The sequence below is a fragment of the Vidua chalybeata genome, chromosome 37, assembly GCF_026979565.1.
Source record: "Vidua chalybeata isolate OUT-0048 chromosome 37, bVidCha1 merged haplotype, whole genome shotgun sequence".
In the NCBI taxonomy this organism is placed as follows: Eukaryota; Metazoa; Chordata; class Aves; order Passeriformes; family Viduidae; genus Vidua; species Vidua chalybeata.
Genome location: NC_071566.1, coordinates 89,191 through 114,270, shown reverse-complemented (window position 1 = coordinate 114,270; position 25,080 = coordinate 89,191). Strand labels below are relative to the sequence as shown.

General features: G+C 50.3%; 1 protein-coding gene across 1 annotated transcript; it reads left to right on the top strand.

Moving 5' to 3' along the window:
- The first annotated feature begins 346 nt into the window (after nt 1–346).
- Nucleotides 347–15,381, top strand: LOC128802311 (uncharacterized). The gene is made up of 7 exons (XM_053968612.1): nt 347–377; nt 3,242–3,280; nt 4,323–4,631; nt 5,391–5,690; nt 10,086–10,388; nt 12,800–12,919; nt 14,348–15,381. Exons 1-7 carry the CDS (start codon nt 347–349, stop codon nt 14,425–14,427), a joined length of 1,182 nt encoding a protein of 393 aa, XP_053824587.1. The 3' UTR covers nt 14,428–15,381.
- Nucleotides 15,382–25,080: the final 9,699 nt, after the last annotated feature.

Here is a 25,080-nt window from a genome sequence, read left to right as displayed (position 1 = left end):
GCACTGCCAGGGGACATTCAGGGCACAGCCAGGGGACAGCCGGGCACAGCCAGGGGACATTCAGGGCACAGCCAGGGGACATTCAGGGCACAGCCAGGGGACAGCCGGGCACAGCCAGGGGACAGCCGGGCACTGCCAGGGGACATTCAGGGCACTGCCAGGGGACAGCCGGGCACAGCCAGGGGACATTCAGGGCACAGCCAGGGGACATTCAGGGCACAGCCCGGGGACATTCAGGGCACAGCCAGGGGACATTCAGGGCACTGCCAGGGGACAGCCGGGCACTGCCAGGGGACATTCAGGGCACTGCCAGGGGACATTCAGGGCACAGCCAGGGCACGGGGCCATGGCGCTGCCGAGCTTCATCCCGCTCCTGGGTGAGTCTCCTCTTCCTCAGCCGCGCCCCTTGCCCATCCCCCATTCCCATCCCCCATTCCCATTCCCATCCCCATTCCCATCCCCCATTCCCATTCCCCATTCCCATTCCCATTCCCATTCCCATTCCCATTCCCATCCCCATTCCCATCCCCATTCCCATCCCCATTCCCATCCCCCATTCCCATCCCCCATTCCCATCCCCATTCCCATCCCCCATTCCCATCCCCATTCCCATCCCCCATTCCCATTCCCCATTCCCATCCCCATTCCCATCCCCCATTCCCATTCCCCATTCCCATCCCCATTCCCATCCCCCATTCCCATCCCCCATTCCCATCCCCATTCCCATCCCCATTCCCATTCCCATCCCCATTCCCATTCCCATTCCCATTCCCATTCCCATCCCCCATTCCCCTGTGCACATTTCCTGCCCTTCATCCCAACTCCTCCTCCTCCTCTTTCTCCTCTCCCCCATTTTCCCAATTTTTCCCATTTCCCCCCAATTTCCATCCCGATTATCCCAACTCTTCCTCCTCTTCCTCCTCCTCGTCTTCCTCCTCTCTCCCATTTTTCCTCAATTTTCCCATTTTCCTCCCATTTCCCCACCCTTCATCCTACTCCTCCTCTTCCTCCTCTGCCTCATTTTTCCCATTTTCCCTTTTTCCCCATTTCCTGCCCTTCATCCCAGCTCCTCCTCTTCCTCCTGTTCCTCGTCCATCCCATTTTCCCAATTTTCCCCATTTCCCTCCTATTTCCATCCCAATTATCCCAACTCTTCCTCCTCCTCCTCCTCTTCCGCCTCTCTCCCATTTTCCCCAATTTTCCCATTTCCCCCCATTTCCTGCCCTTCATCCCACTCCTCCTCTTCCTCCTGATTCCATTTTTCCCAATTTTTCCCTTTTCCCCCTCATTTTTGTGCCCATTTTTCCACCTGCTCTTCCTCCTCTTCCTCCTCTTCCTCCTCTCTCCCATTTTCCCTCAATTTTCCCATTTTCCCCATTTCCTGCCCTTCATCCTCCTCCTCTTCCTCCTTTCTCCCATTTTTCCCATTTTTCCCTTTTTCCCTCATTTTTGTGCCCATTTTCCCACCTCCTCTTCCTCCTCCTCCCATTTTCCCCAATTTTCCCATTTTCCCCATTTCCTGCCCTTCATCCCACTCCTCCTCTTCCTCCTGATCCAATTTTTCCTATTTTTTCCCTTTTTCCCTCATTTCTGTGCCCATTTTCCCGCCTCCCCTTCCTCCTCTTCCTCATCTTCCTCCTCTCTCCCATTTTCCCCAATTTTCCCATTTTCCCCCATTTCCTGCCCTTCATCCCAACTCCTCCTCTTCCCCCTGATCCCATTTTCTCCAATTTTCCTTTTTTCCCCTCATTTTTGTACCCATTTTTCCAGCTCCCCTTCCTCCTCTTCCTCATCTTCCTCCTCTCTCCCATTTTTCCCCAATTTTCCCATTTTCCCCCATTTCCTGCCCTTCATCCCAACTCCTCCTCTTCCCCCTGATCCCATTTTCTCCAATTTTCCTTTTTTCCCCTCATTTTTGTACCCATTTTTCCAGCTCCCCTTCCTCCTCTTCCTCATCTTCCTCCTCTCTCCCATTTTTCCCGATTTCCCCCTTTTTCCCCCCATTTCCTGCCCTTCATCCCACCTCCTCTTCCTCTATCCTTCTTTTTTCCCATTTTTCCTTTTCCCCTGATTCTCCTGCCCTTCATCCCAGCTCCTCCTCTTCCTCCTCTTCTTCCTCCTCTTCCTCCTCTTCCTCCTCTTCCTCCTCTCTCCCATTTTCCCGTTTTCCCATTTCCCCCCAGTTTCCATCCCGATTATCCCAACTCTTCCTCCTCCTCCTCCTCTTCCTCCTCTTCCTCCTCTCTCCCATTTTCCCTCAATTTTCCCATTTTCCCCATTTCCTGCCCTTCATCCTCCTCCTCCTCTTCCTCCTTTCTCCCATTTTTCCCATTTTTCCCTTTTTCCCTCATTTTTGTGCCCATTTTCCCACCTCCTCTTCCTCCTCCTCCCATTTTTCCCCAATTTTCCCCATTTTCCCCCAATTTCCTGCCCTTCATCCCAACTCCTCCTCTTCCTCTTCCTCCTCTCCCATTTTCCCCCGAATTTTCCCTTTTTCTTTTTAAATTTCCTTTTGTTTTTTATTTCCCTGTAAAAAATGATCTTCTTATTTCAAAATTATTTTTATTTTTACTTTCATTTTGCCTTTTATTTCATTTCCCCTTATTATTAATTTAATAAATATTTTTTATTTTCCTTTATTTTCCCAATTCCCCCATTTTTAATTTTTAATTATTTCCTTTAAAAAATTAGAATTATTTTCCTTTTTATTTCCAAATTATTTTACTTTTAGGTTCCTTTCAATTTTCCTTTTATTCTTTAATTTCCCCCTCATTATTAATTAATAAATATTTTTTATTTTCCTTTATTTTCCCAATTTTTCCACGTCCTTACATTTTTTCTTTTATTTTTTATTTCCTTTTAAAAAATGATCTTTTAGTTTAAAATTATTTTCACTTTAAATTATTTTCAAATTATTTCTTTTTAACTTCCTTCCAATTTTCCTTTTATTTCATTTCCCACTATTAATTAATAAATAAATTTTAATTTCCTTTCTCTTCCCATTTTTTCCTTTTATTTTTATTTATCTTTTATTTTCAATTTCCTTTTTAAAAATGATCTTTTTTATTATTAAATTATTTTTAGTTTAAACTTCCTTTCCTTTCCCCCTAAAATTAATAAATAATTTTTCATTTCCTTTCTATCCCAATTTTTCCTTTTCCATTATTCCCATTTTCCCCTTTTCCTTTTTCCATTTTTTTTTCATTTTTTCTTTAATTTTCCCATTTTCCCTTTTTTCCAGCCTCTCTCCCGATCCTTTTCCCGTCGGCGACGCCTTCAGGTAACGCAAAATTCCCCCCAAAATTCTGGATTTGGGGCAAAATCGAGACTTTCTTCTCCATCTGCTCCATTCCCACCTCCAAAAAAATTGGATTTTTGGGCCATTTTTAGGATTTTTTTGACCCAATCCAAGCCCAACCCAAGCAGGGTCATGGTGGCACCTCCTCCAACCAAAAATAATCAGGATTTGGGGAAAAATCAGAATTTTGGGGAAAAATTGGGAGGTTCTTCTTCATCGTCTTCATCTCCAGCTCCTCCAACCCTCCCAAAATCTCAGAATTTTGAATTTTTGGGCCATTTTGAACTTTTTTAGGGCCATTTTTAGGTTGATCCAAGCCCAAACTCTCCAAAATCTCCCCTTGGCTTGGTGGCACCTCGAGATCATCCTCAGGCTGCCAAAAATCGGGATTTTGGGAAAAACTGGGTGGTTCTTCTCCTCCTTCTCCATTCCCACCTCCAAAACGCTGAATTTTTGACCATTTTTAGGCCTTTTTTCACCCAATCCGAGCCCAACCCCAGCAGGATCATGGAGGAAGGTGTTCCAACCCAAAAAATTGGAATTTTGGGAAAAAAATGAGTGGTTCTTCTCCATCTTCTCCATCTTCACCTCTTCCAGACCCAAAAATACTGATTTTTGGGACCATTTTTAAGCTTTTTGGACCCAATCCAAGCCCAACCCAAGCAGGGTCATGGTGGAACCTCCTCCAACCAGCAAAAAATCAGGATTTTGGGAAAAACTGGGAAGTTCTCTTCCATCTTCTCCATCTTCTTCATCTTCTCCATCTTCTTCATCTTCTCCATTCCCACCTGCAAAACTCCAAATTTTTTGGCCATTTTTAGGCTCTTTTGACCCAATCCGGGCCCAACCCAAGCCGGGTCATGGTGGCACCTCCTCTGGCCAACAAAAATCAGGATTTGGGGAAAAAGTGGGTGGTTCTTCTCCACCTTCTCCACCTTCTCCATCTTCTCCATTCCTACTCCCAAAACACGGAATTTTGGGCCGTTTTTAGCCTTTTTCTCCTCCCCGCCGTTTTCCTCCCCAGACCTCCCTCCCCCGGCCCCCAACATCTCGGTGACGCCGTCCAAGCCGCAGTTCCTCATCGGCGACGCCGTGTCCATCGTCTGCGCCGCGCCGGGGCCGATGAGCACCGACCGGATCCAAGGGTTCCGCTTCACCGGGACGGCCGGCTGGGTCACCGACGTCCGGACGTCCAGGAGCCGCTTCGTCCACACCTTCGACGTCACCGGCCCGCGCGACGGCGGCTTCTACAGCTGCTCCTACACCGTCCTCCGGCGCGGCCGCGGCCAAGTCCACTCCCTGGCCAGCCAGGCCGTGGTCGTCAACGTCCGAGGTTTGGGGGCGCCGCGGGCGGCAGCTCCTGGCGTCGGGGTTTTGGGGGTTTTATCCCAAAATTTGTTCCTGTTGAGCCCCAGTGTTGGCTTTTCCACCCAGTGTTGACTTTTCCACCCAACTGGGTGATTTTATCCCAAAATCCGTCCCCATTGAGGTCCAACCTTGACTTTTCCACCCAACTGGGTGTTTTTACCCCAAAAATTGTCCCCACTGACAAAAATTTTGGGTTTTGGTATAACAGGGACATTTTTTATCCCAAAATTTATCGTCTCTTAGGTCCAACGTTGACTTTTGCACTCAACTGGGCATTTTTCTCCCAAAATCCATCCTCGCTGAGGTCCACCCTTGACTTTTCCACCCAACGGGGCGTTTTTACCCCAAAATTCATCCCTGTTGACCAGAATGTTGGGGTTTGGTCCAACGTGGGCATTTTTATCCCAAAAATCTGTCCCTGTTGAGTTCCAACATTGACTTTTCCACCCAATTGGCCGTTTTTGTCCCAAAATTCATCTCCACTGAGGTCCAAGGTTGACTTTTCCACCCAATGTTGGCTTTTCTACCCAATTCGGTGATTTTATCCCAAATTTCTCCCACTGAGGCCCAACGTTGACTTTTGCACCCAACAGGAGCGTTTTTATCCCCAAATTTGCCCCCATTGAGCAAAACGTTGGGTTTTGGTCCAACGGGGGCGTTTTCATCCCAAAAACTCATCTCCACTGAGGTCCAACTTTGACTTTGGGTCTTCTCCTCCCACCAGATCGTCCAGCCCAACCCAACTTGACGGTGACGCCCTCCAGCGTCACCGTGGAAGGGCAGCCCCTCGTCTTCTTCTGCGTGGCCCCGCCCGGTGCCGCCGAGCGGAGATTTGGGTTCTTCCAGGAGGAGCTCGAGGTCACGGATGGGATCCAGGAAGGTTCTGGAGCTGGCGGCGTCCGGCTGCGGGTGGAGAAGAGCGACCAGAACCAGACGGGAAACTTCAGCTGCCGCTACGAGGAGATGACCGAGGGGCGTTGGATCGCGTCCTACCCCAGCGATGCCGTCCAGGTCATCGTCAAAGGTGATTTCGGGGTAAATCTGCGATTTCCAGGCACGGGAATGGGCATGGAGCCACCTCAGGGCTGGGTCTGGAGAAGGTTGAGGAGATGAAAAAATGGAAGTGCCAGGGTTGGTTGGGTTTGGTTGGATGTGGTTGAGTTTGGTTGGGCCATGGTTGAGTGTGACTGAGTTTCGTTGGGTGTGGTTGGGTTTGGATTGGTCATGGTTGGATTTGGTTGAGCCTTGGTTGGGTTTGGTTGGGCTTTGGTTGAATGTGGTTGGGTGTGGTTGGGTCATGGTTGGGTTTGTCTGGGTTTAGTTGGGTCATGGTTGGGTTTAGTTGGGTTGAGTTTAGTTGGGTTTGGTTGGGTTTGGCTGGGTCATGGTTGGGTTTGGTTGGGTCATGGTTGGGTTTGGTTGGGCCTTGGTTGGGTCATGGTTGGGTTTGGGTCTGGTTGGGTGTGGTTGGGTCATGGTTGAGTTTATCTGGGTTTAGTTGGGTCATGGTTGGGTTTGGTTGGGTTTGGTTGGGTGTGGTTGGGTCATGGTTGGGTTTGGTTGGGTCATGGTTGGGTTTGTCTGGGTTTAGTTGGGTCATGGTTGGGTTTGGTTGGGTTGAGTTAATTGGGTTTCGTTGGGTGTGGTTGGGTCATGGGTGGGGTATAGTTGGGTTTGGTTGGGTTTGGTTGGGTTTCGTTGGGTGTGGTTGGGTCATGGTTGGGTCATGGTTGGGACGTGGTTGGGTCATGATTGGCCATGGTTGGGTTTGGTTGGGTCATGGTTGGGTTTGGCTGGGTTTAGTTGGGTCATGCTTGGGCTTGGTTGGGTTTGGTTGGGTTTGGTTGGGTTTCGTTGGGTGTGGCTGGGTCATGGGTGGGGTATAGTTGGGTTTGGTTGGGTTTTGTTGGGTGTGGTTGGGTCATGGTTGGGTTTGGTTGGGTCATGGTTGGGATTGGTTGGGTCATGATTGGCCCTGGTTGGGTTTGATTGGGTTTGGTTTGGTTGGGTCATGGTTGGGTCATGGTTGGGACGTGGTTGGGTCATGATTGGTCATGGTTGGGTTTGGTTGGGTCATGGTTGGGTTTGGTTGGGTGTGGTTGGGTCATGGTTGGGATTGGTTGGGTCATGGTTGGGTTTGTCTGGGTTTAGTTGGGTCATGGTTGGGTTTGGTTGGGTTGAGTTAATTGGGTTTCGTTGGGTGTGGTTGGGTCATGGGTGGGGTATAGTTGGGTTTGGTTGGGTTTGGTTGGGTTTGGTTGGGTTTGGTTGGGTTTGGTTGGGTTTGGTTGGGTGTGGCTGGTTCATGGTTGGGATTGGTTGGGTCATGGTTGGGTTTGGTTGGGTGTGGCTGGTTCATGGTTGGGATTGGTTGGGTCATGGTTGGGTTTGGTTGGGCCTTGGTTGGGTTTGGCTGGGTTTAGTTGGGTCATGGTTGGGTTTGGGTCTGGTTGGGTGTGGTTGGGTCATGGTTGAGTTTATCTGGGTTTAGTTGGGTCATGGTTGGGTTTGGTTGGGTTTGGTTGGGTTTGGTTGGGTCATGGTTGGGATTGGTTGGGTCATGGTTGGGTTTGTCTGGGTTTAGTTGGGTCATGGTTGGGTTTGGTTGGGTTGAGTTTGGTTTCGTTGGGTGTGGTTGGGTCATGGGTGGGGTATAGTTGGGTTTGGTTGGGTTTTGTTGGGTTTGGTTGGGTCATGGTTGGGTCATGATTGGCCATGGTTGGGTTTGATTGGGTTTGGTTTGGTTGGGTTTGGTTGGGTTTGGTTGGGTCATGGTTGGCTCATGGTTGGGTCTGGTTGGGTCATGGTTGGGTTTGGATGGGTCATGATTGGCCATGGTTCGGTTTGATTGGGTTTGGTTTGGGTGGGTCATGGTTGGGTTTGGTTGGGTCATGATTGGCCATGGTTGGGTTTGGTTGGGTCACGGTTGGGTTTGGTTGGGTCATGGTTGGCCATGGTTGGGTTTGATTGGGTTTGGTTTGGGTGGGTCATGGTTGGGTTTGGTTGGGTTTGGTTGGGTCATGGTTGGCCATGGTTGGGTTTGATTGGGTTTGGTTTGGTTGGGTTTGGTTGGGTTTGGTTGGGTTTGGTTGGGTCATCGTTGGGTCATGGTTGGGTTTAGTTGGGTTTGGTTGGGTTTGATTTGGTTTGGTTTGTTCGGGTCATGACCCCAAATCTCCTCCTGATTGTCCAAATTTGAGGACTTCAAAGGTTTTTTTCCCACTTTTTCCACAATATTGAGATTTTCGGGGCCATTTTTAACCCTTTCTGACCCAATCCCAACCCCGGAACCTGCCCTGGCTTGGTGGCAGCTCCACGACCATCCAGGTGGTCCCCAACTTCCTAAAGTCATCAAAAACCAGAATTCTGGGAAAATCTGGGAGGATCTTCTCCATCTTCTCCATTCCCACCTCCAAAACTGGGAATTTTTGGGCCATTTTTAGGCTTTTTTGACCCAATCCGAGCCCAACCCATCCAGGGTCATGGCAGGACCACTTCCAACCAAAAAAAAATGGAATTCTGGGGAAAAATGAGGGGTTCTTCTCCAGCTTCTCCATCTTCTTCATTCCCACCTCCAAAACATTGAAATTTTGGGCCATTTTTAGGCCTTTTTGACCCAATCCAAACGGCGTCATGGTGGCACCTCCTAAAACCAAAAAAGCAGGATTTGGGGAAAAACTGGGTGGTTCTTCTCCATCTTCTCCATTCCCACCTCCAAAACTCTCAATTCTTGGGCCATTTTTAGGCCTTTTTGACCCAATCCAAGCCCAACCCATGCAGGACCATGATGGAACCTCCAGGACCATCTGGGGCATTCCAAACATCCTCTAGCCAAAAAAAAAAAAAAAAAAAAAAAAAAAAAAATTGGGATTTTGGGAAAAACCGGGTGGTTCTTCTCCATCTTCTCCATCTTCTCCATCTTCTCCATTCCCACCTCCAAAACATTGAAATTTTTTGGCCATTTTTAGGCTCTTTTGACCCAATCCGAGCCCAACCCAACCAGGATCATGGTGGCACCTCCTCTGGCCAAGAAAAATCAGGATTTGGGGAAAAATTGGGTGGATCTTCTCCATCTTCTCCATCTTCTTCATTCCCACCTTCAAAACATTGAATTTTGGGTCCGTTTTAAGGCTTTTTGGAGCCAATCCAGGCCCAACCCATGCAGGATCATGGTGGAACCTCTTAAAACCAAGAAAACATCGGATTTGGGGAAAAACTGGGTGGATCTTCTCCATCTTCTCCAACTTCTTCATCTTCTCCATTCCCACTTCAAAAACATTCAATTTTTGGGGCCAGTTTTAGGCTTTTTGGACCAAATCCAGTCCCAACCAAGCAGGATCATGGTGGAACCTCCAGGGCCATCTGGGGTATTCCAAACGTCCTCTAGCCAAAAAAAAATTGGGATTTTGGGAAAAACTGGGTGGATCTTCTCCGTCTTTTCCATCTTCTCCATTCCCACCTCCAAAACATTGAAATTCTGGGGCCGTTTTTAGGCTTTTTTGACCCAATCCAACCAGGATCATGGTGGCACCTACACTGGCCAAGGAAAATCAGGATTTGGGGAAAAATTGGGTGGATCTTCTCCATCTTCTCCATCTTCTTCATTTCCGCCTTCAAAACATTGAATTTTGGGTCCATTTTAAGGCTTTTTGGACCCAATCCAGGCCCAACCCACGCAGGATCATGGTGGAACCTCCTAAAACCAAGAAAAAATCGGATTTGGGGAAAAACTGGGTGGATCTTCTCCATCTTCTCCAACTTCTCCATCTTCTCCATTCCCACTTCAAAAACATTCAATTTTTGGGGCCAGTTTTAGGCTTTTTGGACCAAATCCAGTCCCAACCAAGCAGGATCATGGTGGAACCTCCAGGGCCATCTGGGGTATTCCAAACATCCTCTAGCCAAAAAAAATTGGGATTTTGGGAAAAAACGGGTGGATCTTCTCCATCTTCTCCAACTTCTTCATCTTCTCCATTCCCACTTCCAAAACATTCAATTTTTGGGGCCAGTTTTAGGCTTTTTGGACCCAACCCAACCAGGATCATGGTGGAACCTCCAGGGCCATCTGGGGTATTCCAAACATCCTCTAGCCACAAAAGATTGGGATTTTGGGAAAAACCGGGTGGATCTTCTCCATCTTCTCCATCTTCTCCATCTTCTCCATTCCCACCTCCAAAACATTGAAATTTTTTGGCCATTTTTAGGCTCTTTTGACCCAATCCAAGCCCAATCCAAGCCGGGTCATGGTGGTGCCTCCTCTGGCCAACAAAAATCCGGATTTGGGGAAAAACTGGGTGGATCTTCTCCATCTTCTCCATTCCCACCTCCAAAACTTTGGAATTTTGGCTCCATTTTTCGGCCCTTTCCCGCCCGACGCGCCCCGGTTGGAAAATCGCCGGTTCCACGCGTTTCTCCCCAGATCCGTGCCCGCCCCCTCTCCTGTCCGTGGAGCCGCCCTCGGGCGTGGTGGCCGCGGGCCACCGGCTGCTCCTGAGCTGCGCCGCGCCCCGGCGCGACTTCCGGCGCCGCTTCCGCTTCTTCCGCGACGGCGCCGAGGTGACGCCGGACGCCGGCGGCGACGTCGCCGGGAACGGGTCGGAGCTGCTCTTCCCGCGGATTTCCCGGGAACTGGCCGGGAATTTCAGCTGCCGGGTGGAGGAGGAGGTGGGCGGGGCCTGGCTGGAGGCCCCGCCCAGCCAGGGCGTGGCCGTGGTGGTCTGGGGTAGGTGGGGGATTTTGGGGGGAAAAGCGGCGGATTTGGGAAAAGGGGACGGGGGGGTGGGAGGGAGGGCAGGCGCCATGTTGGGATTTGTCAGGCGTGGCCGTGCTGTTGGACACGCCCACAGAAGTGACCACACCCACCTGACTGACCACACCCATGAACTGGCCACGCCCACCCATTGACCACACCCCGCTGGACCACACCCATTGGAATGGCCACAGCCACGCCAATGGCCACGCCCCCAAAATGACCACACTCCGATTGACCACGCCCATCAAAAATGGCCACACCCACAAATTGATCACACACCGATTGACCACGCCCATCAAAATGGCCACACCCGCACACTGACCACACCCAGATTGACCACACCCATCAAAATGGCCACACCCACCCCAATGACCATCTCCCAAAAGGGCCACACCCATCAAAAGGGCCACACCCAATCCAATGACCACACCCCCAAATGACCACACCCATATATTGACTACACACAGTAAGACCACGCCCATCAAATGGCCACACCCATCAAAACAGCCACTCCCATCCCATTGACCACACCCCTTCACTGGCCACACCCTCCACAATGCCCACACCATTGATGGCCACACCCCCAATGACCACGCCCACCCCACTGACCACACCCACCAAGTGACCACGCCTACAATGACCACGCCCTGTCCACTGACCAAATGGCCACACCCCCCTCTCATTGACCACACCCACTGACCGATAACCACACCCACTGACCACGCCCATTGACCACACCCACTGACCACACCAATTACCAAGGGATTGGTTTTTTGGGGCACTTTTGGGGTTTTTGGGGAATTTGCTGACCCAGGGAGTGTTTTTGGGGCGGTTTTGGGGTTTTTGGGGAATTTGGTGACCGTGGCGTTTTTTTTTTGGGGGCTAATTTGGGGATTTTTGAGGTATTTGCTGACCCAGGGTTTTTTTTTGGGGTGGTTTTGGGGTTTTTGGGGTATTTGCTGGCCCTGGGGTTGTTTTTTTGGGGGTGATTTTTGGGGTTTTGGGGGTATTCACTGACCCAGGGCGTGGTTTTGGGGCACTTTTGGGGTTTTTTGGTATTTACTGACCCTGGGGTTGTTTTGGGGGCGGTTTTGGGGTTTTTTGGTGTTTGCTGGCCCTGGGGTTGTTTTTTGGGGGCAATTTGGGGCTTTTTGAGGTATTTGCTCACCCTGGAGGTTTTTTGGGGTGGTTTTGGGGGTATTCACTGACCCAGGGAGTGTTTTTGGGGTGCTTTTGGGGAATTTGGTGACCGTGGGGTTGTTTTTTTGGGGCGATTTTGGGGATTTTTGAGGTATTTGCTGACCCAGGGTTTTTTTTTAGGGTGGTTTTGGGGTTTTTGGGATATTTCCTGATGCAGGGAGTGTTTTTTTCAGTGGTTTTGGGGGGTTTTGGGTATTCACTGACACCGGGGCTTTTGTTTGGGCTGCTTTTGGGGTTTTTTGGGTATTTCCTGACCCAGGTTTTTTTTTTTTTGGGCGGGGGGGTGGTTTTTGGGGTTTTGAGGTATTCGTGGACCCAGCGTTTTTTTTGGGGTGGTTTTGGGGTTTTTTTGGGCATTTGCTATAAATGGGGCTCTTTTTGGGGTGGTTTTGGGGTTTTTGGGGAATTTGCTGACCCAGGTTTTTTTTTGGGGTGGTTTTGGGGTTTTCTGGGTATTTATTGACCCGAGGGTTTTTTGGGCTGATTTTTGGGGTTTTTTGGTATTTACTGACCCTGGGGTTGTTTTTTTGGGACAATTTGGATTTTTTTTTTTTTTTTTTTGAGTTATTTGCTGACCATGGAAGATTTTTGGGAAAGGTTTGGGGGTTTTGGGGTATTCACTGACCCAGGGAGTGTTTTGAGGTGGTTTTGGGATTTTTGGGGTATTTGCTGACCATGGAGGATTTCTGGGGCAGGTTTGGGGTTTTTGGGGTATTCTCTGACCCAGGGAATGGTTTTGGGGTGGTTTTGGGGTTTTCTGGGGTATTTGCAGACCATGGGGTTGTTTTTTGGGGTGGTTTTTGGGATATTTGCTGACCCAGGTTTTTTTTTTTGCGGGGGGGTGGTTTTTGGGGTTTTGAGGTATTCGTAGACCCAGCTTTTTTGGGGGGGTGGTTTTGGGTTTTTTTGGGGGGTATTTACTGACCAGGGTGGTTTTGGGGCTGGATTTGGGGGTTTTGGGGCATCTGCTGACCCTGGGGATTTTTTCGCGGGGTGGTTTTGGGGTTTTTGTGGTATTTGCTGACCCGGGGCTTTTTTGGGGTGGTTTTGGGGTATTCAATGACTCAAGCGCTTTTTTGGGGTGGTTTTGGGATTTTTGGGCGTTCACTCACCCTGGGGTTTTTTTGGGGCGGTTTTTGGTGGGTTTTGGGATATTTGCTGACCCAGCGTTTTTTTTGGAGGGGGTGCCTCGCCCCCAGCTCCGTTTGAGTTCCTCCCATTGGTCATCGGTGGCGTCGTGGGCGTGGCCTTGCTGCTCCTGGGGATCCTATTGGCTGCTTGGCTGTGCCGGAAAAGGAGGGGTCAGTGGGGGAAGGGGCGGAGTCTGATCCCAAATTGTCCCCGAATTTAACCCCAAAATTTCCCTTGTCAGGCCAAAAATAGAAAATTTTGTCCCCAAATCACCAATTTTAATCCAAATTTCTCTATTTTAGTCCCAAATGTGGCAATTTTAACCCCAAATTCCCCACTTTGACCCCAAAATTGCCCCAAATTTCCCATTTCAATCCAAATTTCCCTGTTTTAGTCCAAAAAAACCCCATCTTTTGTCCCCAAAGAGTCAAATTTGACCCAAATTTCCACATTTTAGTCCAGAATTGACTCTTTTGCCTCAATTTTCCCCATTTTGACCCCAAAATTGCCCCCAAAGTGCCATTTTGGACCCAAATTTCTCTAGTTTGGTTCAAAAATTGACCTTTCTGCCCCCAAATCGCCGGTTTTGATCCAGAATTGTCCCCAAATCTCCCATTTTAACCCAAATTTCTCAATTTTACCCCAGAATTGTCCATTTTTGCTCTCAAATCTCTCATTTTGACCCCAAAATTGTCCCTTGCAGCACAAAAATTGAACATTTTGCCCCAAATCGCACATTTTGACTCCCAAATTTCCCAGAAATTTCCCATTTTTAACCCAAATACCGAATTTCTACCACAGAATCAGCCATTTTGACCCCATGCTGGCCACTTTGGCCCCATTTTGACCCCAAATTTCCCCATTTTTATCTCAAAATTTACATTTTCCCTTCAATATTGCCCATTTTCCCTTCAAAATTGCCCATTTTGACCACAAATTTCCCATTTTAGTCCAAAAATTAACAACTTTCTCTCCAAAATTTCCCATTTTTCCACTCCGATTTTCCCCTTTGGTCCAAAAATTGGCCATTTTGCCTCAAATTCCCCATTTTGACTCCAGATTTGCCCCTTCTCTCCAAAACTGCCAATCTGCACCCCAAATCCCCCCACATCACCAAATTTCTCACCAAATTTTTCCCCTCAAATACTCAGATTTCCCCCCAAAATTCCCACTTTCACCCCAAATTTCCCTTTTTCCTCCCAAACCGGACCCTCCCACTCCCACACTCCCAATTTTCAGCCCAAAATCAACCCAAATCTGCCTTTTTCCCCTCAAACCCCCCATTTTAACCCCAAATTCTCTGGTTTGAGCCCAAAACTTTGATTTTGGTGGCCAAAAATCATAATTTTACCACAAAAACTTCGATTTTATCCCCAAAATCAACAATTTTATTCCACATTTCCCCTTTCCCCAAAAAATTGTCCTTTTTTGTCTCCAAACCCCCTCAAAAATCCCCAATTTAGATCCAAAATCTCCTTTTTTTCACCCCAAAAATCCTCAATTGGTTCCTAATCCATTTTCCCGTCCCCCCAAATGCTCTTTTCCCCCCCCCAAAGGGATCTTTTTGCCCAAAATGTTGGATTTTCACCCCGATCCAGGGAGTTCCCGCTGGCGGGGGCTGAGCCCCGGCGACGACACCGGCACCTTCCCCATGGGGAACTACGAGGGGGCGGCCTGAGCCGGGCCACGCCCACCAAGATGGCCGCCGTGCACCCAGACCACATCCCCGAGATTGCCAACGACTCACAGACCGCCCTCCCAAATGATGCTGAGACCACGCCCCCAAGATGGCCGACAATTTGCAGACCGCCCTCCCAAATAATGCTGAGACCACGCCCCCAAGATGGCCGACAATTTGCAGACCGCTCTCCCAAATGATGCTGAGACCACGCCCCCAAGATGGCCGACAATTTGCAGACCGCCCTCCCAAATGATGCTGAGACCACGCCCCCAAGATGGCCGACAATCTGCAGACCGCCCTCCCAAATGATGCTGGGACCACGCCCCCAAGATGGCCGACAATTCATGGACCATGCCCCCAAATGATGCCCAGACCACACCCCCAAAATGGCTGACGTGTTGACCACGCCCCCAAATGATGCTGAGATAATGAACCCAAGATGGCCGACTACTCGCAGACCACGCCCCCGAATCACGCGGTGGCCACACCCCCTAAGATCCCATGATCACGCCCCCAAAATGGCTGACAACTTCCAGACCACGCCCCCGAAGGATGATGAGACCACGCCCCCCAAATGGCTGACAACTTCCAGACCACGCCCCCGAAGGATGATGAGACCACACCCCCAAAATGGCTGACAAATTCCAGACCACGCCCCCGAAGGATGATGGGACCACGCCCCCAAAATGGCGGACAAATTCCAGACCACGCCCCCGAAGGATGATGAGACCACGCCCCCAAAATGGCTGGAACTTGCAGACCACACCCCCAAAATGGTGCAGAGGCCCCGCCCCCAACATGGCCACCTGTACGAAGGCCACGCCCCCAAAATGGCTGAAAAAATAAAGGCCACGCCCCAAGATGGCAGCTGAGGCTGAGGCCACACCCACAAGATGGTGGCAGTGGGTGGGGCCAGGCCAAGGCAGCCAATGGGGATTGGTGGGTCCAGTGGTGCTGTGTCCTGATTGGTCAATTTGGAGCTGGGGGATATGTATGCAAATGAGATGCTAACAAGGGGCTGAAGATGGTCTCTGGGGGGATTAGGGGTGTTTATGCAAATGAGATGCTAATGAGGGGTGTGGGACAGTCTCTGGAAGTGGTTTCGAGAGGTTTGGGGGAAATTAAGGTGTTCTTATGCAAATGAGATGCAAATTAGGGGTGTGGGAGAGTCCTTGGAGGTGTTCTGGGGGTTTAGTGTGCGTTAAGGCTTTCTTATGCAAATGAGATGCTAATGAGGGCCCCAGAATTGCTTCTTGAGGGGCCCTGTGGGTACTTAGGGGCTGTTAAGATGTGTTCATGCAAATGAGATGCAAATTAGAGGCACACGGAGAGTGCTTGGGGGTTGGGGAAATTTAGGGAAACTTAATGGTTTTCTTATGCAAATGAGATGCTAATGAGGGACACAGGGCGGTTGCTTGATGGGTCCTGGGGCTCCTTGGGTGTTTATGCAAATGAGATGCAAATTAGGGCTGCAGGCAGGGTCTCTGGCGTGGGTGTTTGGGGGAGGAAATGAATGGTTTCTTATGCAAATTAGATGCTAATGAGGGGCTGTAGATGGTCTCTGCAAATGTCCTGGGGAGATTTGGGGACTGTTTATGCAAATGTGATGCTAATGAGGTCTGTGGGAAAGTTCTCTGTAGGGGTTGAGAACATTAAGGGTTTCTTATGCAAATGAGATGCGAATGAGGAGCACAGAACAGTTACTTGACGGGTCCTGGGGGTACCTGGGGGGTATTTATGCAAATGAGATTCAAACTAGGGCCAGGGGGAGGCTCTCTGGGGGGGGGGTGTTTGGGGGAGGAGATGAATGGGTCCTTATGCAAATGAGATGCTAACGAAGGGATTGGTCGGGGTGGGGCCGATGGGGCCGGGAAGACCCGGAGCCGGGATCTGCGGGACCGGGATCCGCTGGGATGGGATCGGCCGGGATCCATGGGATTGGCCGGGATCCGCTGGGATCAATGGGATCGGCCGGGATCCATGGGATCGGCCGGGATCCATGGGATCGGCCGGGATCCGCTGGGATCAATGGGATCGGCCGGGATCCGGGATCCAGTGGGATGGGATTGGCTGGGATCCAGGATCCACTGGAATCGGCCGGGATCCGCTGGGATGGGATCCGCTGGGATGGGATCGGCTGGGATCAATGGGATCGGCCGGGATCCGCTGGGATCAATGGGATCGGCTGGGATCAATGGGATCGGCCGGGATCCGCTGGGATCAATGGGATCGGCTGGGATAAATGGGATCGGCCGGGATCCGCTGGGATCAATGGGATCCGCTGGGATCAATGGGATCGGCTGGGATCAATGGGATCGGCCGGGATCCGCTGGGATGGGATCTGCTGGGATCCGGGATCCACTGGGATGGGATGGGATCAATGGGATCAATGGGATCGTCCAGGATCCGTGATCCACTGGCATGGGATCAGTTGGGACCAGGATGGACGGGATCCGCTGGGATAGGATGGGATCAATGGGATCGGCCGGGATCCACTGGGATGGGATCCTCTGGGATCCGGGATCCACTGGGATGGGATGGAATTGGCTGGGATCCGCTGGGATGGGATTGGCTGGGACCAATGGGATTGGCCGGGATCCACTGGGACGGGACCGGCTGGGACCAATGGGATCGGCCGGGATCGGCCGGGATGGGATCGGCTGGGATCAATGGGATCGGCCGGGATCCACTGGGACGGGACCGGCTGGGACCAATGGGATCGGCCGGGATCGGCCGGGATGGGATCGGCTGGGATCAATGGGATCGGCCGGGATCCACTGGGATGGGATCCTCTGGGATCCAGGATCCACTGGGATGGGATGGGATTGGGTGGGATCCGCTGGGATGGGATTGGCTGGGACCAATGGGATTGGCCAGGATCCGGATCCGCTGGGCTGGAATTGGGACCAGGATCGACTGGATCCTCTGGGATCCGGGATCCACTGGGATGGGATCAGTTGGGACCGGGATGGACGGGATCCACTGGGATGGGATCTGCGGGACCAGGATCGACAGGATCCTTTGGGATCTGGGATCCGCTGGGACGGGATGGGATCAATGGGATCAATGGGATCCTCTGGGATCCGGGATCCACTGGGATGGGATCAGTTGTGACCGGGATGGACGGGATCTGCTGGGATGGGATCAATGGGATCAATGGGATCGGCCGGGACCCAGGATCCACTGGGATGGGATTGGCTGGGGCTGGAACCAGGATCCACTGGGATGGGATCTGCAGGACCGGGATTGACAGGATCCACTGGGATGGGATCTGCAGGACCAGGATGGACAGGATCCGCTGGGATGGGATGGGATGGGATGGGATTGGCTGGGATCAATGGGATCGGCTGGGATCAATGGGATGGGATTGGGACCAGGATCGACGGGATCCTCTGGGATCCAGGATCCGCTGGGACGGGATGGGATCAATGGGATCAATGGGATCGGCCGGGATCCAGGATCCACTGGGATGGGATTGGCTGGGGCTGGAACCAGGATCCACTGGGATGGGATCTGCGGGACCGGGATCGACAGGATCCGCTGGGATGGGATGGGATGGGATGGGATGGGATGGGATAGGGATGGGGTGAGATGGGGCTGAGATCAATGGGATCTGCTGGGACTGGGATGGGATCCTCTGGGATCCAGGGTGGGATTTGCTGGGACTGGGATGAGGTGGGCTGGGCTGGGCTGGGCCTGGGATCAATGGGATCTGCTGGGACTGGGCTGGGATTGGCTGGGACTGGGATCAATGGGATCCACTGGGATGGGATCTGCTGAGACTGGGATTGACGGGATCTGCCGGGACTGGGATGGGATCTGCTGGGATGGGACTGGGATTGACGGGATCCGCTGGGATGGGATGGGATGGGATGGGACGGGACGGGACGGGATGGGATGGGATGGGATGGGATGGGATGGGATGGGACTGTGATCAATGGGATCTGCTGGGACTGGGATGGGATCAGCTGGGATCCAGGATTCACTGGGATGGGATCTGCTGGAATGGGATCGGCTGGGATGGGATCCACTGGGATGGGATCTGCAGGACCAGAATAAAAGGGATCAGATGGGATCCAGGATCCACTGGGATGGGATCAGCTGGGGCTGGGATCTGCTGGGACTGGGATTGACAGGATCTGCTGGAACCGGGATCCTCTGGGATCCGGGAACCACTGGGATGGGATGGGATGGGATGGGATGGGATGGGATGGGGCTGGAACCAGGATCCACTGGGATGGGATCTGTGGCACCAGGATTGACGGGATCTGCTGGCACTGGGATCCGCTGGGATGGGATCCGGGATTGTCCTAGGGTGACGGTATGGTGTTTGTATCCCAAATCGTGTGTTCTGTTCATGCCTGATATTCTGTTCTGTGCCTTCAGGACTGACTCTGAAAGTGAAGGATTGCTTTGTCTTGTTATCAGCCAGCTCACCTCCCCCCATGGTCTGTGTCTAGGAGAGGCTTGGCTGCCTTGGGCTTGCTGGCTTGCTTGCTTTTGCTTTTGCTTTTGCTTATTAGTTAGTTTAGCTAGGCACTCCGATTTTTACCCTGGACTGTTTCTTTTTCCCCTTCCCTTTCCCTTTCCTGAATATCATCTGAACCTGCTCTGGACCTGGACCTGGGAAACATCAAGAAACACCGAGAGTCTGCATTTTGTGACCTGCAGCAGCCATCCCCAGTGCCGGAGACTGATAGCTGGGCAACCACTCCCAGGAGAGACTTCCTGAATTTGTCATCTCTTCAGAACGGTGAAAGGGTTTTGTCATCTGGTGTTGATTATTTTTTTTTTATTGGGGAGTGTTTTTGCTTGTTAAATAAACAGGTTTTTTTTCCATTTCTCTCTGAGGAAATCTTTCCCGAACCAGGTGGGGGAGGGGCCGTGGGAGGTTTGCTTTCCGGGGGGCTCCTTCCGGAGGTCTTCTCCCAAATTTTGCCCTAAACTAGGACAAATATTTTGGCGCCCAACTCGTGGAGTCCAAGCCGCCTCAGAGGTGATTGGTACAGAAGCACAACTCCTCCTGGCACCATGACTACCGGTGCTGGGGTGGGTGTTCAGAGGAAAGGTTCCCTCCACCCACCATGCCACCAGCGCTACATGGAGCAAGTGGATTGCTCTCATCACGCAGCGCGCCCGTATTGGTAAACTGAAACGCCCTGGGATTTTGGAAATAATTACAAATTGGCCTGAAGGTGAAAACTTTGGTGTCACAGATGAAGAACAAGAACCAGTGACACGGGCTGAAGAGGCTCCACCCTACAACCAATTGCCAGCAGAGGAAACACGCTATGCTCTTTTCACTGACGGTTCCTGCCGTGTCGTAGGGATGAATCGGAAGTGGAAAGCAGCTGTATGGAGCCCCACACGACGGGTCGCAGAGGCCACTGAAGGAGAAGGTGGATCAAGTCAACTTGCTGAACTCAAAGCCGTTCAACTGGCCCTAGACATTGCAGAAAGGGAGAAGTGGCCGAAGCTCTACCTCTACACTGATTGATGGATGGTAGCCAATGCTCTGTGGGATGGCTGGAGAGATGGAAAGGGGCTAACTGGCAGCGTCGAGGAAAACCAATCTGGGCTGCTGAAGAATGGAAAGACATTGCTACCCGGCTAGAGAAACTACCTGTGAAGGTTCGCCATGCAGATGCTCATGTCCCCAGAAGCAGAGCTAATGAAGAGCAGCAAAACAATCAGCAGGTAGATCAGGCTGCAAAGATAGGGGTGTCAAAGATAGATTTAGATTGGCAACACAAGGGGCAGTTGTTCCTAGCGCGATGGGCCCGTGATGCCTCAGGCCATCAGGGCAGAGATGCCACCTATAAGTGGGCACGAGACCGAGGGGTGGATTTAACCATGGACAGTATTTCTCAGGTTATCCATGACTGTGAGACGTGTGCTGCCATCAAACAGGCCAAGCGGGTGAAGCCCCTGTGGTATGGGGGACGGTGGTCCAAGTACAGGTATGGGGAGGCCTGGCAGATTGAGTACATCACACTGCCCCAGACACGCCAAGGCAAGCGCTACGTGCTCACAATGGTGGAAGCCACCACAGGATGGTTGGAAACCTTCCCTGTGTCTCATGCTACAGCCCGTAACACCATCCTGGGCCTTGAAAAGCAGGTCCTTTGGAGGCATGGTACCCCTGAGAGGATTGAGTCAGACAATGGGACTCATTTTAAGAACAGCCTTATCAACTCCTGGGCTAGGGAACATGGCATTGAGTGGGTGTACCATATCCCCTACCATGCACCAGCTGCAGGCAAGGTGGAGAGGTACAATGGACTGTTAAAAACACCTTGAAAGCATTGGGTGGGGGATCTTTCAAAAACTGGGAGCAGCATTTGGCAGAGGCCACCTGGTTAGTTAACACCCGAGGTTCCACCAACCGAGCAGGTCCTGCCCAGTCTGAGTCCCTCAATATAGTAGACAGAGATAAAGTCCCAGTGGCCCATGTCAGAGGTTTGTTGGGGAAGACAGTATGGATTAATCCTGCCTCGAGTACAGGCAAACCCATTCGCGGGATTGTCTTTGCTCAAGGACCAGGTTATACCTGGTGGATAATGCAGAAAGATGGGACAACCCGTTGTGTACCTCAGGGAGATCTGATTGTGGGATGATACCATTGTTTGTTAAGCGTGACCACCATTGTCTGTACGTTAGATCATACAGACATGAAACAGAAGGAAATGTGAAAGGGTTGAAAGTCAGAGCAAGTAAGAATGGAAGAGAATGTGTAAGTGTGGAAGGTTTGAGCAGGCAGGAAGGAAGTTTCAGTAACATGTTCACGATATGGGATAAGGGGTGGAATGTCGTGGGGACAGGACATTTTCATGCTCATTATCCCAATCGTGGTTTCTGTTCCCTGCTCTCAGTTTGTTTTGTCTTCCTTCCCCCTGCCCTGGCTCGCTGCTGGCTTGCTGCTTTGCTTTTGCTTGCTGCTTTTGCTCGCTGCTGGCTGCCTGCTTTGCTAGCTCTGTTTTCCTTTCTTTTTCTTTGCTTTTCACCTGCTTGCTTTTTTCGCCATTTTTTTTCCTTTTTCCCCGGTTTCTGTTGTTCCCTTCCCCCCCCCCCCCCCCCCGAAGACATCGGACCTACTCCGGGCAGGAGCTCCCCCGGGGTCTGCGAGAGAAGCTGCGTACCCTCTGCGGCGAAGAGAGATACAGCTCAACCCCTTGGACTGGTGAAAACATCTGTTGTCATCTCGGGCTATTTCTCTTGTGCTGGGGAGTGTTTTTTGTTGTTCCTTAATAAACAAGTTTTTTCCACTTCCCCTCTGAAGAAATTCCTCCCGAACCCGGTGGTGGGGGGAAGTTGCGGAGGGTTTTGTTTCCTATAAGGGGCTCCTTTGGAGATGTTTTCCCCTAATTTGTCCTAAACCAGGACAACCTTTAGCTCTATTACGGATCAGAACGAGACCCCGAGCAGACATAGGAGTCTCCCCCTATGAGATGATGTTTGGACTTCCCTTTTTATTGTCCCCCTACAGTACTGGTGCTTACTTGGATGGAGAGGAAGCTACCCAAAAATACTTAGAAGCCATTGGCAAAACATTGGAGGGCCTTAGAAAAAAGGGATATATACCCCAAACTTCTCCCCATGATACCAATGTGCACACTATCCACCCTGGGGATTGGGTATTGATTAAATCTTGGAACAATATCCCTCTAACACCTAAATTTGAAGGTCCCTTTCAGGTGTTGCTGACTACACACACCGCGGTACGGACTCGGGAAAAGGGTTGGACTCACATCACTCGAGTTAAAGGGCCAGTAACACCTCCTGACGAAGGACCCAGGTCCCCTGCACTACCCGCAGAACCAGTGGAAGGAACCCCATCCCTTAACCCACAGGAGTGGACAGTAATTCAAAATCCAAAGGACTTGAAATTAATTCTCAGGAGAAACTCAGGAACTAGCAAGGACTGAAGGACCGAGTTAAGGAATGTGTTATGGGATAAATAGAATGAATTTTGTAAACTGTTACAAATTGTTTTAATGGTGGTTATTAGTTAAAGAGTTACAAGCCTTACAAAAATGTTCAAAGTTTTTCTCCTACTGAGTACTCCTAAAAGGGGTAAGGAAAGATTAGGGAACAGAGAGAGTGAAAGCAGCCAGTGTCGGGAGACTCTATAGAATATACAGAGAGACCTCGGCCCAAGAGGCAAGACCGGGGGGTGTCGGCATGAGGGAAATGGCCCCTACTGGATTCTTGGAGAAATTGATGGTGATACTACTGATATATGGTACTCTCAGCAAAGGAGAGAACCCCTGCACTAAGTGTTATCACCCCATATATGATGGGGAAGACCTGAGGTCCCTATTCAGAGTCCACACTAATATTAACCCAAGCTGTTTTAATCACTCTCAGTTAATTACCTGTCAAGAGGACGGGAAAGTTTATTGGACTACAAGAAATACTGCCTCTTATAGGCAGCGCCTACTTGGGGAGTGCCCAATAGGAGAAGCTTGGTTTTGTTTCGAAAGCGGAGGATTAAAAGACATAGTTAAGGAAAAACAACTGATGTGGAAAAAGGATGATCCTGATATCCCCTTAGGAAAAAATTTGTTCATAGATTTGGTTGAAAAGATAAGCAAAGAACTAAATTTGACCAGTTGTTGGATTTGTGGAAGTACCCAAATGACAGAAATCTGGCCTTGGGAGGGGATTGGTTTAAGCCCACTAGAAATTCTGAGGTGGAAACAGACAAAACCAAAATATGAACTATTGGCATCTAGGGGGAGGGAAAAATGAGATTTAAAATCAAAAATAATAGGGGAAGAATGCATTCTAAGAATAGTGAAGAGGTACAACACTCCTGTAGGGAAGATGGCATGTAAAAGATATTTATTAATAAAGAATTTGGAGACCAAATGGGTCCCAAGGGAGCCCCTTATATACTGGGCCATCGGGAAAACAGAAAAGGGATGCATATATCATGAAGGATATAACCTTCATAAATGCACAGAAAAAGGAGTAAACCCCTTTTGGGGAATCAGAGAAGTGTCAAAATTTTGGGAATTCCCAACTGAAGTTGGAGATGAGTTCTGGCAGGTCCCAGAGTATTTATTTTGGATTTGTGGGGATACTGCATATACAAGACTCCCGGGAGACTGGGCAGGGAGTTGCACCATAGGGATCATTAAACCAGCCTTTTTCCTACTACCCAAAAAGTCAGAAGCACACTTAGGAGTCCCGGTATATGATGACCTAAGAAAGGAAGACAGAAAGAAAAGGGACCTAATTGACATGGGAGGTACACAAACATGGAAAAGTAAAGTGTGGACTCCCGATGAAATCATCCGGACCTACGGGCCGGCCACTTGGGCTCAAGACGGATCCTGGGGCTACCGGACTCCTATTTATATGTTGAATAGAATAATCAGACTCCAAGCAGTGCTTGAAAAAGTGTCCAATCGCACAGCACTAGTATTTGAACACATAAGTGACCAATTGTCCCAAACCAGAACAGTGATCTATCAAATTAGATTGGCAGTAGATTACTTATTGGCTGATGAAGGAGGAATATGCGGAAAATTCAATTCTTCCGAATGCTGCTTGGAGATTGATGACAAAAGTGAGGTGATTAAGAACATCTCAAAAGAAATCCGAAAATTGGCTTATGTGGGAAATCAAGAATGGACTCCCTTAATAGACAGTGACTGGTGGGATGAATTTTGGTCTTTTAAAGGGAAATGGTGGAAAAAGGCTGCGTTTATTACTATTTGTGCAATAACTGGACTGTTATTTTTACCCTGCTTATTTCCCTGTCTAGTCCGAATCCTGACCTCAACTGTGCAAGCTAGCATCCAACTTCCCGAGGCAGCTAACAAAAAGCAAACAAGGATCATGGTGATGGAAGACAAGAACAGAAACACGCAGATGCCAAAGAAATATATAACCAGTACAAAAGACTTAGGAAATTCTATTTCCAAGAACCAGAGACTGCAAATTGATGCGGGCATCCGCCCGATCAAATAAATAGAGGGGGGAGTTGTTATGAATGAATTCAGTGCATATTTGTTGTGCCCCCATGTTCATTCCAATTGTACCCCCTTGTTATGTCTCCCACTGTGGATGTCTCTCCCTGTTCATTCCAGTTCTGCCCTGGTTGTAATACACCCCCTGTTTGCTGCTTCTATATGTCTCCCCATGTCCCTTCTAACCGTACCCTTGTTGTAATACCCCCTGGTTGTTATATGCTCCTCTGTGTTCACTGGTGTTGCATAATACCCCCTGTTACCCCTTGTTAAATCCCTTATTGTTACCCTCATTCAGTCCCTCGGGCATTGCCTTCGCTGCTCCCAAAATGGTGGCCGGAAACAGCCTCGGCAGTATGCAAAGGAGGTGAAGCAGAACAGAATCCACCAAAAGGGCCTAAAAACACCAAACTAACGTGGAAACTTGAGGAACCAAGTGACTGGACCTAGTGGGAAGAGTCCTCCCATGCCATCAATCGAGTTCTGGAGGTCACCACCACTTGAAAGTAGCCGGACCGAGATGAGGACCCTAGACTACGAGCCACTAGTCGTCTTCCTAGGCACGCCCTCGAGGACGGAAGCCCCAGTTCTGCAGTGAAGCACAACTGTTCACCTCCTCCTCTGCGTCGCCGAAGGGAGCAGCGACGGTGTGCGCGACCCCTCGGGCCCTCAC